This window comes from Nomascus leucogenys, chromosome 12 (assembly GCF_006542625.1).
Source record: "Nomascus leucogenys isolate Asia chromosome 12, Asia_NLE_v1, whole genome shotgun sequence".
Classification (NCBI taxonomy): domain Eukaryota; kingdom Metazoa; phylum Chordata; class Mammalia; order Primates; family Hylobatidae; genus Nomascus; species Nomascus leucogenys.
In genome coordinates, this window is record NC_044392.1 from 58,438,473 (window position 1) to 58,451,779 (window position 13,307).

Genomic DNA, 13,307 nt, shown 5'->3' on the forward strand with positions numbered 1-13,307 from the left:
AATATCCTTTGCTTTTACAGTATTGACAGACTAAACCACTATCTATAGTCCAGCTGATACTATTGCGCAAGCCTTTTGGGCCTACATTTGCCCAAAAATCACTTAAGAAGGGTCAGGTCAGATTTTAATGTGACAGAATGAGGTCCAGTGACTGAGGCAGTCTTTAAGCTTAAGGATCTCAGAGGCTGGACTGGACTAGGTCTTAGAGATAACATCACAGTAATACTATAAGGTTGTAAGTCTATGGTTTGTTTTCTCAAAATCAGTTGGAATAAAATACAACTCTCTAAGCAAGCTCTTCATCTTTCTATAACATCAAGAATGTAAAGATTAGCTGATCCAAAAGAAATACTCTCTGAACGAGAGACTGATGACCACCAGTTACTGTAAAAGCCAACGTTGCTCTTCTGTACCTAGGAAGAAACTGAACTGTCATCACTGGGTAAAAATGAAGGCTAAACAAAGAACTTTCACTTAAAGAACATCTTTATTTGAACTTTAATATACAATATTACCTTTAATTTATAAAAATCACATACTAGAGGACATGACTGGAAACCAGTGAGGAGCAGCCAGTGGGTACCAATTTAGGAGATTATACTTACCCCACTTATTAGTTTAAGAAAAAATTCTATCAATGAATTTGAGACCAGTGATATTGAAGGATGGCATTTCAACTTCCAAATCCAGTAATTAAAATGAAAGAAACTTTATTTAATTCAGCAAAAACTTCTAAATTTTCTTTAAAAATATTTTTTCCCAATGAAGAACTGAGCTTATCTTTGTTATGTTTTCTGGTATACATCTTACAGAATTTTGTAGAAATCAAATAGCCACAAGACATTTGCAAATGTTTAAAATCCTCTGCATATTATTATGTATGTGTATAGGTGTGTGTGTTTGAGTCCCCACACTTACATTCACACCGAGCTGAAGCAACCTGATAGCATGTTGGACCTGGAAAGGCAGTTCATTTATAATGTGGAAGACAGACGGTAAGTCTCTGCTCCCTCTATCATTCTGAATACAGGTTTCCCCTCCTCTAAAATTTCCCAAAATAGTGAAATATTTGATAAATTTCTTAAAGAAAAATCTATTATCTGTTAGCATGATTGGTGCACTGCAATGTACATGCTAGTAATATGGTGTGTAATTTCACAAGCAATTTTATGAGTTCTGCAATTGCTAGGCTCAAACCAAGTTTGAAATGGATTAGCTGTTAAATAGTGGAAGTTTAAGGATGAGGTATGCTTTAGTTGAAAATGATGCATATAGACATTCTGAAATAATGCTACTGACTTGTAAAGGAATTGAGGAGAGTTATGCAAGAGAAAGGGATTCTCCTTTTGGATACATCTTTTGTCTGCACTCCTCAGACTCAGGCTATTCTAGAGGTAACAGGACAGTACCGTTCTGCAGTCTAAAAAAGGAATAGTGGCTGCCAAATAGCAGGTGAGTCACATAACCCATTTTCTGTTGCTTAGAATTCTTCAAAAGTTTGCTTTCTGCAGCACAAAGATCAGACATTCTATCATATTCTTGTTGTAGAGCTCTAAGAGTACCCAAGTGGATGAATTTCTGCAGCTCCAGCAATCCAGAATCCTGGTCCAAGGGTCAATGAGCAGGAGAACTTGGAGAGTATAGTATTTTGACAATACACAGACCTTCGTTTTACATAGAGAATCTGAAATTATGGCATTAAATGACAAGGCAAAGATAATGGCTGATAGCATACCCATCTTCCCTTACCCTATTCTGCCTCTTTCATTATAGTCAATCGTCCTGAAACCTGAACAGACTCCAGGAAGAGTATATCTACTTTCAAGACAACAAAATATTATAGCTTTAGGTTATACAGATACACACAACCATATATATGCACATCTTTTTGATTTAAAAATGAATTACGTAAATCAAAACAGAAAAGATGCAGATCAAAGGTTAGAGGGTCTAACACAAAATAAACTTGGGATCGGGGTCACTATGACCCACGGGCCAAATCCAGCCCTCCATCTGCTTTTGTAAATAAAGTTTTCCTGGAACACAGCTACGCCCATTCTTTACATAGTATCTCTACCTGTTTTCGATACTTCAACAGCAGAAATGAGTACTAAGAGAGACTGTATAGCTCCCATAGCCTAAAATATTATCCGGAAGCTTGCTGACCAGTTATAGATCAAAAAGAGCATGTCCATCATGATCTGAATGAGCTGAAGTAACAGAAAATCATCCTTATCAGTGTTCTTGAGCCAGGATAAATGGATTAAAATCTCTCTATATCATATATAGTTACTCAAATACTCTGCTTATTTGTGCAGCTGAAACCAGTTTTCAACTGTGTTTGTTAATTAACAGAGTATTAAAATTTATCTGTGTATAATCGTATTTATATGCATATACAGATCTTGATCTCTCATATATATATCTCATATATATATCTCATATATATATATATATATATATATAGAGAGAGAGAGAGAGAGAGAGAGAGGAAAAGATAGGAGCTAGCCAATTTGAGTATAAGGAAACCTAAAGAAAAATAACTCAAAATACTATTACTAGGAACTGTTATTTGGAACTTTGAATATTTTAGTATATTTTTCTTTATATTTAACAGCATGGGACTATTAATAGGGCCCATACCAGAGCAGAGACAATTTACAACTGCAAGTTTTACCCACGAATTATGTGACAAAATCTTTTTGAATATAAAATAACCAGCATTTCTATAAAACACCGTTTTTAATTATGCAATTAAAGTGATATAGCAAAATAAGAATGTTTTTATTTCTAAAGTAAATATTTTAGTCAAAGTTGCATCAGAAATCAAGTATTTCTTTGACATTTTCAAGAGATATTACTTATTAACTACAATTATGGTTGTTAGTATTATATAGTAACACATTGTCTTAAAATATATTATAAACCTTTTCTTTTTCCTCTTTAATTTATATGAAATATAAAATTAAGAATTTTGTAACACGATTCATATTGGAAACATTTAAAATGTTGTGAGCTACTCTCATACAGAAAATGCTGTGGAATCACATAAAACATTCTAATGATTGAAAGTGTCAGGCACAATGCTTGGCACATATTAGATACTTCATAAATGTTCGTTCACACATTCTCTCATTTACTCATGCACTCATTCAAAAAACTCCAGGCTTAAGGAGAAACTGCATTATAATGAGAACGGCAAACACAATCTTTTATCAACAAATTTGGAGTTTTGACAAAGACTTTGGCAATGGAGAGTGGAGAAGATGAGAGGATGATGATTAATATTTCAAACTGCTTGGTTAAAATCTAGCAAGTATAGCCCTGAGTTGCTCTATATGACATCATAGAGGATCAGGGTCAATACTCCGTAAAAAGAATGCATTTCCCTTCGATACCCAGGTTTTATTTTACATATAAACACCTGCTTAAAGTCAGGAATACGCTGATGTTAGAGAGACATAAAATGTGCAACCCACAAGAAAGTAAGAACCACCTGACTGGGGACTTATTTTTCTGAGTTGAGACTTCTTTTTGGTTAGGGCCCCATTCTCTTGGTTTTAACAATTTAATACTGGTTGAATAATAATAATAATAATAATAAATCTGGTTTAACATAAAAAGTGTGATTCTAAAATGAAGAGAAATAAATGTAGAAGGGTGTTCAAAATTCCTATTTTTTTCGATTATGCACCAACTGATCTATCTATTCTGCACATTTGTGCCAAAGGCACAAGGTAAGATGTCAGCTCTTTGAAGAGGCACCTGGAAAGGACCATTTCTGGGCTTTTTGCAGAAGGTCTTATAAATGCAATGAATATTTAACCTGAGTATTAAGGTCTACAAAATGCAAAGAGCTGTAAAAGACAGAAGAAAGTAAACAATATACTTGGAAGCTAAGCATTATATGGGATAAGAATTGATCTTGAAGGAAATAATTTAAAAATCTCTAACAAAAATAAAACATGACACTGGCAAGTCATTTGTGGATGACTTTAATTGCCTTTGGTATTCAGGAGAATAAAAAAAAATGGAAGTACTTTTATAAGCTCTAATCTTTCCATCACACAGAAGGTAAGGAGTGGTAAAGAAGACCCTTCCATTGTCCCTGTCAAATTCTTTGTTTGTACCAGAACTGGCTCTGCTTGTATACTTCCCTGCCTTCTCTTAAGCTTCAGTCATCTGGGTAATACAAATAGAGCACTTGGAAGTAGGGGTTCTGTCTCCTCATCCCTTGAGAAGTTCCTGCGGAACCAAGAAGGTCCCTTTACTCTGCATTCTTCTAAACAAGGTGAAAGAGAATTCAGAGAGTTCACTGCCGTCTGCACTGCTGCTCTGCATCTTTGCCAACTCAAGTTTTTCACTTTTTCTCAGTGATTCATTAAGTGGGCTTGTGCTACTTTTACGAGGAAGGTTAACATTTTTTAGAACCAAATACTTTCCCTTTTCCCTTCTACAGTTACAGTAATATATATACCTTTCTCATTTAGGAATTTAAATGTTCAAGGAGTAAAAGATATTACAATGTCAAAACATGTGCTATAATTTAACTCTCTCAAGGACTATTGTAACTGGCCCTGCATCCTTATTTTCTACTGAAATTTTTTTGCAGTGAAACATTTTATACTGAAAAATTTTGCAGTGGTTATCATTTATGGATCATCAGCAGAACTGTCAAAATTAATGATTCATGGTATAAGATGATCAACCTTAGAAAATATTATATTAATTAATTAAGTCTTTTCCCAACTTAAAAGCTAAGTTTAAAAGAAAAGCTTATCAAACAAGAAAATAAGCCTTCAGAATTCCAAGGTGGGCTTCTTGTACAAACTTTGTTTCATGAAATCTTCAAATTCAGAGTAAATGTTATACTAATTATACTGTTTCTAACTTTTATTAATGCCAATGGAAGATGTCTATATTAAATGAAAAGAGCAAAAGTATCTTGCACTGTCACATAAATTTAAGGACAGAAAATTTATAAGCACTAGATATTTATCTTACAGTTCCTGATAAAATTTAAGTTCTTTTTGTCAAAATATAAAGAACTAGTAGTTTATTTAAAAAGAAATATCAATGCAAAACCTACTGATAGTAAGATAAAGTCCCTTAGATATATCCCAGTTTTAGTGCAATATGATTAATTATACCACTCTTTTATCACTGAAAATTATTTTGAAACTATTCTGATTCTTTGGAATTCTATAAATATTCTTGGAGAAAATTAAAAAACATAAAATATCTGTGAACAACTCACTCAACTGATGAGATTATAAATAAAAGATCCCCTGTCCCTATTCCAGATAGAATATTTTAGAAAGTTCCAGTTTGTTTTGCTTTAGTAAGTTATAAAAGTAATTTATTTAGCTTATCAAGGCAAATTTAGAGCTGCCTAATAGTATAGTGATTTTTGCCAAGCCACATAAATAAAGTTGTAAGTTGAGTGACTCTACTAACTTTATTATGAAATTAAAGTGAATAAAATTTACTCGGTAGATGTGTTGGTCTGGAAAAATCATGTACCAACAAAACCAAGGATTGCTCTTAGGTTTCAAGGCAACAAACTGCAGCATTTTCCCCACTTTCTGTCATACTACCAACACTAGACTGAACTACATGCACAAAATCCCAAACCCAGGCTCATAAGTGGTGATTATGATAAATAGCAGTTTCGATGATTCCATAAGAAGAAAAAGACTTGAGTATTCTTTGTGAGATCATGCCCCCAGAGAAAATTAAACTTAACCAAGAAATTTCAATGAAATAGATTGGGATTTGAAATGGTTGCCAGTCTGGTCATCCAATGGGGAACTTGAAAATTCAGATAGGGATAGGTACTCCTGTTTCTTTTTTGAGTCTTCTTGTTACTGATACAATTATACTATTCTTTCGTTCTTGTTTATTTTAGTTCATTCCATTATTAAAATGGAGAAAGAGTGATAAGCAATATGTAAATATTTGATTTGAATGCTGCTCCACTGTAAGAGGAAACAAATATATAATTGGTTCCGAAGGCCATCTTGAACTCCTGCAAGGTGCTCTACATTCTTGGCTTGCTTTCAGGAAGTCTAGCCTCCAGACTTCAGGACTCTAAAAACGATACAGTAGTAACAGGCATCATTTCTCATGTGACCACCTCATTAATGATCAAAGCACATCCAGGTCTCTGTCCTACACATATCAGAACATGTTTTGGTCAGGTATAAAATGGAATAATTTCAAAGTTGATGTATCTACAAGATGAAAAGTCTTAGGGGGAATAGTTTCACCCTGTCATGTTGACATAGAGGTCCAGGTTTTCAAAAGCCGCCTCTTCAAACTAATTTCCATAATGGTCCATGTAAACAAAACACAGGCGAGAATGGTCCTTCTGGAACTGCTTTCATCGAACAGCAGGATTACCTGAAAGTGTGGTGTTGGCTAAATGTAACACAGGCAGAGGGTGAGCCTCTGTATTAAACACCCAGTGGTCTAAAGGTAAAAGGTCATCACCGGAGAACAGCAGATACAAATATCTGAAAATAAAAAGGGGAGAAATGAGCTTCAGTTAGAATTCAACAAGAACATGAAGTGAGCTCACTTATAATGGCACAGAAAACCAATAACCTATTTTGAGCAGCTTTGATGAAAAACATCAAAGAAATAAAACTCAGTCACCCAAATGATCTAAACACAAAGACAAGAGGTTTCAGAATAGTGTATAAGAAATCCAGTAAGATGAACAACTAGACCTGCTGAAATAAAACAGTTTAAAAAAAATTCCGGCCAGACGTGGTGAAGAGAGCAGACACCTTTGTCTTGTTCCTAATCTTAAGAGTAACACATTCAGTTTTTCAATATGATGTTAGCTGTAGGTTTTTCATATATGCCCTTATTAGGATAAGAAGTTTCCTTCTATTCGTAGTTTGCTGAGAGTTTTTATCAGAAATGGGTGTTGGATTTTGCCAAAGAATTTTTCTGTCTACTGAGGTGGTCTTTTTTAGTTCATTGATTGATTTTCAAACGTTAAATCAACCCTCCACACCTGGGATAAACCCATTTAGTCATAATGTATTATCTATGTAATCTGTTGTTAGATTTGATTTGTCAAAATCTTGTTTAGTTCTATCTATGTTCAGCAGGAATATTGGTTCTGATGAGGACTCTGCTATCACTCATTTTTTTCCATAAGTTATTGGGGTACAGGTGGTATTTGGTTACATAAGTTCTTCAGTGGTGATTTGAGAGATTTTGGTGCACCCATAACCTGAGCAGTATATACTGCCTCATATTTGTAGTGTTTTATCCCTCGCCACCCTCCCACTCTTCCCCCAAACTCCCCAAAGTCTACTGTATCATTCTCACGCCTTCGTGTCCTCATAGCTTAGCTTCCATATATTAGGGAGAACATACGATGCTTGGTTCTTCCGCTCCTGATTTACTTCTCCTAGAATAATAGTTTCCAATCTCATCCAGGTCACTGCAAATGCTGTTAATTGGTTCCTTTTTATAGCTGAGTAGTATTCCATCGTATAAATATACCACAGTTTCTTTATCCACTCATTGATTAACGGTCATTTGGGTTGGTTCCACGATTTTGCAATTGTGAACTGTGCTGCTATAAACATGCGCGTGCACGAATCTTTTTTGTATAATGACTTATTTTCCTCTGGGTAGATACCTACTAGTGGGATTGTTGGATCAAATGGTAGTTCTACTTTTAGTTATTTAAGGAATCTCCACACTGTTTTCCATAGTGGTTGTGTAAGTTTACATTCCCACCAGCAGTGCAGAAGTGTTCCCTGATCACTGCATCCACGCCCACATATAGTGTTTTTTGATTTTTTGATTATGGCCATTCTTGCAGGTGTAAGGTGGTGTCGCAATGTGGTTTTGATTTACATTTCCCTGATCATTAGTGATGTTGAGCATTTTTTCACGTTTGTGGACCACTTCTACATCTTCTTTTGAGAACTGTCTATTCATGTCCTTAGCCCAATTTCTGATGGAATTGTTTTTTTCTTGCTGATTTGTTTGAGTTTGTTGCAGATTCTGGATATTAGTCCTTTGTCAGACGTATAGATCGTTAAGATTTTCTCCCACTCTGTGGGTTGTCTGTTTACTCTGCTGACTCTTCCTTTTGCCATGCAAAAGCTCTTTAGTTTAATTAAGTCCCAGCTATTTGTTTTTGTTGCATTTGCTTTTGGGTTCTTGGTCATGAAATCCTTGCCTAAGCCAATGTCTAGAAGGGTTTTTCCAATGTTATCTTCTAGAATTTTTATAGTTTCAGGTCTGAAAGTCCTTAATCCATCTTGCGTTGATTTTTGTGTAAGGTGAAAGATGAGGATCCAGTTTCATTCTTCTACATGTGGCTAGCCAATTATCACAGCACCGTTTGTTGAAAAGGGTGTCTTTTCCCCACTTTGTTTGCTTTGTCGAAGATCAGTTGACTGTAACTATTTGGCTTTATTTCTGGGTTCTCTGTTCTGTTCCATTGGTCTATGTGCCTATTTTTATACAAGTACCATGCTGTTTTGGTGACTATGGCCTGAGGTATAGTCTGAAATCAGGTAGTGTGATGCCTCCAGATTTGTTCTTTTTGCTTAGTCTTGCCTTGGCTATGTAGGCTCTTTTTTTGTTCCATATGCATTTTAGGATGTTTTTTCTAGTTTGGTGAAGAATGATGGTGGTATTTTGATGGGAATTGCATTGAATTTGTAGATTGCTTTTGGCAGTATGGTCATTTTCACAATATTCATTCTACCCATCCATGAGCATGGGATGTGTTTCCATCTGTTTGTGTCATCTATGACTTCTCTCAGCATGTTTTGTAGTTTTCCTTGTAAAGGTCTTTTGCCTCCTTGGTTAGGTATATTCCTAAGTGTTTTTTTTTTTTTTTTTTTTTTTTTTTTGCAGCTATTGTAAAAGGGGCTGAGTTCTTGATTTGATTCTCCACTTGGTTGCTGTTGTTGTATAGAAAAGCTATTGATTTGTGTACATTAATTTTGTATCCGGAAACTCTGCTGAATTATTTTATCAGTTCTAGGAGCTCTCTAGAGGAGTCTTTAGGGTTTTCAAGGTAAATGATCATATCATCAGCAAACAGTGACAGTTTGACTTCCTCTTTACTAATTTGGATGCCCTTTCTTTCTTTTGTCTGATTGCTCTGGCTAGGACTTCCAGTGCTAGTTGAAGAGGAGTGGTGAGAGTGGGCATCCTTGTCTTGTTCCAGTTCTCAGAGGGAATGCTTTCAACTTTTCCCCATTCACTATTATGTTTGCTGTGGGTTTGTCACAGATGGCTTTTATTTTTTTTATTTATTTATTTATTTTTTTTGAGACAGAGTCTTGCTGTCGCCCAGGCTGGAGTGCAGTGGCGCGATCTCGGCTCACTGCAGGCTCCGCCCCCTGGGGTTCAACGCCATTCTCCTGCCTCAGCCTCCTGCGTAGCTGGGACTACAGGCGCCCGCCACCTCGCCTGGCTAATTTTTTATGTTTTTAGTAGAGACGGGGTTTCACCGTGTTAGCCGGGATGGTCTCGATCTCCTGACCTTGTGATCTGCCTGCCTCGGCCTCCCAAAGTGCTGGGATTACAGGCGTGAGCCACCGTGCCCGGCCTGATGGCTTTTATTACATTGAGGTATGTCCCTTGTATGCTGATTTTGCTGAGAGTTTTAATCATAAAGGGATGCTGGATTTTGCCAAATGCTTTTTCTGAATCTATTGAGATCATCATGTGATTTTTAGTTCTGTTTATGTGGGATATCACATTTATTGACTTGCATATGTTAAACCATCCCTGCATCCCTTGTATGAAACCCACTTGATCATGATGGATTATCTTTTTGATATGTTGTTGGATTCCATTCGCTAGTATTTTGTAAAGGATTTTGGCGTCTGGTTCATCAAAAATATCAGTCTGTAGTTTTCTTTTTTGGATATGTCCTTTCCTGGTTTTGGTATTAGGGCGATGCTGGCTTCATTGAATGAATTAGGGAGGGTTACTTCTTTCTCTGTCTTGTGGAATAGTGTCAAAGGATTGGTACCAATTCTTCTTTGAATGTCTGATAGAATTCTGCTGTGAATCCATCTGTTCCTGGGCTTTTTTTGGTTGGTAATTTTTAAATTACCATTTCAATTTCGCTGCTTCTCTGTTGGTCTGTTCAGGGTATCTATTTCTTCCTGATTTAAGCTAGGAGGGTTGTGTTTTTCCATGAATTTATCCACCTCTTCTAGGTTTTCTAGTTTATGTGTGTAAAGGTGTTCACAGTAGGCTTGAATGATCTTTTGTATTTCAGTGGTGTCAGTTGTAGTATCTCCTGTTTCGTTTCTTAATGAGGTTAATTGAATTTTCTTTCTTTTCTTGGTTAATCTTGCTAATGGTCTATCAATTTTATCTTTTCAAAGAACCAGCTTTTTGTTTCATTCATCTTTTGTATTTTTTTTTTTGTTTCAATTTCATTTAATTCTGCTCTGATCTTGGTTATTTCCTTTCTTCTGCTAGGTTTGGGTATGGTTTGTTCTTGTTTCTCTAGTTCTTTGAGGTGTGATCTTAGAATGTCAGTTAGTGCTCTTTTGGTCTTTCTGATGTAGGCATTTAGGGCTGTGAACTTTCCTCTTAGCACTGCCTTTGCTGTATCCCAGAGGTTTTGATAGGTTGTGTCACTACTGTCGTTCAATTCAAAGAATTTTTAAATTTCCATCTTGATTTCATTTTTGACTCAATGCTCATTCAGGAACAGGTTATTTAATTTCTATGTATTTGCATGGTTTTGAAGGTTCCTTTTGGAGTTGCTTTCCAGTTTTATTCCACTGTGGTCTGAGAGAGGCCTTGATAGAATTTCAATTTTCTTAAATTTATTAAGGCTTGTTTTATGGCTTATCATATGGTCTATCTTGGAGAAAGTTCCATGCGCTGTTGAACAGGCTGTGTATTCTACGGTTGTCGGATGGAATGTTCTGTATATATCTGTTAAGTCCATTTGTTCCAGGATATAGTTTAAATCCATTGTTTCTTTGTTGACTTTCTGTCTTGTTGACCTGTCTAGTGCTGTCAGTGGAGTACTGAAGTCCTCCATTATTGTTTTGTTGCTGTCTATCTGATTTCTTAGGTCTATCAGTAATTGTTTTGTAAATTTGGGAGCTCCAGTGTTAGGTGCATATATGTTTAGGATTGTGACATTTTCCTGTTGGACAAGACCTTTTATCATTATATAATGTACCTCTGTCTCTTTTAATTGCTGTTGTTTTAAAGTTTAAAGCAACTATCATTCTTTTTAAAAATTTTTTCTTCTTTACTGTTTTTTTTAATCAATTTTACTTTCTTTTGCTAATATTTTTACAGAATGGTTTCACCTCATAAAAGATGTGGGCCATCCGTAACATTTCATCATAAAAGAAAACATATAACATTTAAAATATACTACACCCCTTTCTGTTACCATGTTTTTATTAGTAAATACGTACTTATAAAAGGGATTTGAACAGTGATTTTCCAAGAACAATGTGAAAAGTAAAAATAGTTTTATCTTTTCTCCAGTATTCATTGCCAAAGTATATGTGCTGCTAAATAACAAGTTTTCTTTTATTCTTAGATAGTTCATGTTGGCACTTTTTGAGTTTTTTTAAATTATGCATTTTCACTAGGTAATCAGATGAGCTTCTTTATAATAGGTTTTTGTCATTGTTTTATAGTAAACTCTTGCTTTTTTCAGAATTTGGATCAATCTTCAGTGGCAAATATTTTTATTTTTATGAAATTCATGAACTGTCATGATATAAAGATCCTCATTAAAATTACTTTAAATCTTTCAATTTCCTACATCAGATGGTTTAAAATTCCATGGTTGATTCTTGCTGCCATTTTTATATTTGTTCCTTTTTACCTAATTTTTCTTTCTCCTCTGGTTGCTTTAAATATTTTTTTCTTTACCCCTGGTTTTGAGCAATTTGATTATAATGTGTCTTGGTGAAGTTTTCTTCATTCATGTTTCTCGTGCTTGGAGTTTGTTTAGCTTCTTGGATCTGTGGGTAAATAGTTTACACCAAGTTTGGAAAGTTTTTTGCCATTATTTCTTCAAAAAAAGGGTTTTTTTTGGGTCCACCTTCTTGTGTCCTCTTCTTTGGAGATTCTAAATTCATGTATTTTAAGCCACTGTAAGTTGTCTCATAGCTCATCACTGATAACTTTCTATTTTTATCAGATTCTTATTTTTTGCTCTTGTTTCATTTTGGATAGTTTCATTGCTAAATCTTCAAGTTCACTAATTTTTACTTCTGCAATGTCTAACGGGCTAATAATCTCATCTGGTATATTTTTCAATTCAAACATTACAGTTTTTGTTTAGAGAAATTTGATTTGGGTTTTTATACCTTCTAGGTCTCTACTTAACTTTTTGAATAGAGGGAACATAGTTATCATAAATATTTTAACTGTCATTGTCTACTAATTCTAACATCTTTATCAGTTCTAAGTTGGTTTTATTCTCATAATTATTCATCACATTGTACTGCCTCTCGGCATACATGCTAATCTTTGACTAAGATGCTAGACGTTACAGATTTTACTTTGTTGAGTGGTAATTATTTTTATATTCCTTTATATAAATCTTGAGTTTTGTTCAGGGATGTAGTTAGATCACTTAGAAACAGTCTGATCCTTTCAGGTCTTGCTTTCATTATTTGCTACATAGGTCCAAAGCAGCAGGTTATTCCCCACTATTGAGGCAGCACCTTCCTGAGTACTCACTCTACCCAGTGCCACTTGAATATGAATTTTTCCAGTCTGGTTGCTGGTAACAGGCACTGTTCTTGCAACCCTATGTGGCCCTATGTGAGTGCCAGAAACTGCTGCCTTTAATCCTCTAGGATGATTCTTTCCCTCACCTCAGGTAGGTTCTTCACATGCACGTGATGATCAGCACTCTGCTGAACACTCCAGTGTGTTCCCTTGGTTATTTCTCTCTGCAGCTCTCTTCTCTCTGGTACTGTCCTGTGAATTCTAGCTACCTTAGTTTCCCCACACTCACAGCTTCATCTCCTCAGGGAGCACTCTGGGCTTTGTCTCAAGTCCCCTCCCTGTATCATGTCCTGGAAACTCTATCAAGACAGTCAGCTGGGGCAATTACAGGGCTCACTTCATTTGTTTCCTATCTCTCAGAGATTACTGTCCTTCATTGCCTCCTGTCTGGTGTTTCAAAACCATTGTTTCACATATATTTTGTCATTTATTTCAGGCAGAAGGGTAAATCTGGTTCCATCTTTAGAGTAAGCAGAAGTTCCACTCATCCATTGTGAGAGACTGTGTCAAACAATTTGCTGAATGCCATG

General features: G+C 35.5%; 1 protein-coding gene across 2 annotated transcripts in view; it reads right to left on the reverse strand.

Annotated features, from left to right (window-relative positions):
- Nucleotides 1-468: 468 nt before the first annotated feature.
- Nucleotides 469-13,307, reverse strand: part of MAN1A2 (mannosidase alpha class 1A member 2) — a 176,458-nt gene continuing 163,619 nt past the window's right edge. For both annotated transcript variants that reach the window (XM_030824769.1, XM_030824770.1), the window contains exon 13: nucleotides 469-6,515. In XM_030824769.1, coding sequence (XP_030680629.1) covers nucleotides 6,383-6,515 — 133 coding nt within the window. In that variant the 3' untranslated portion in view covers nucleotides 469-6,382. The remainder of the gene's footprint in view (nucleotides 6,516-13,307) is intronic.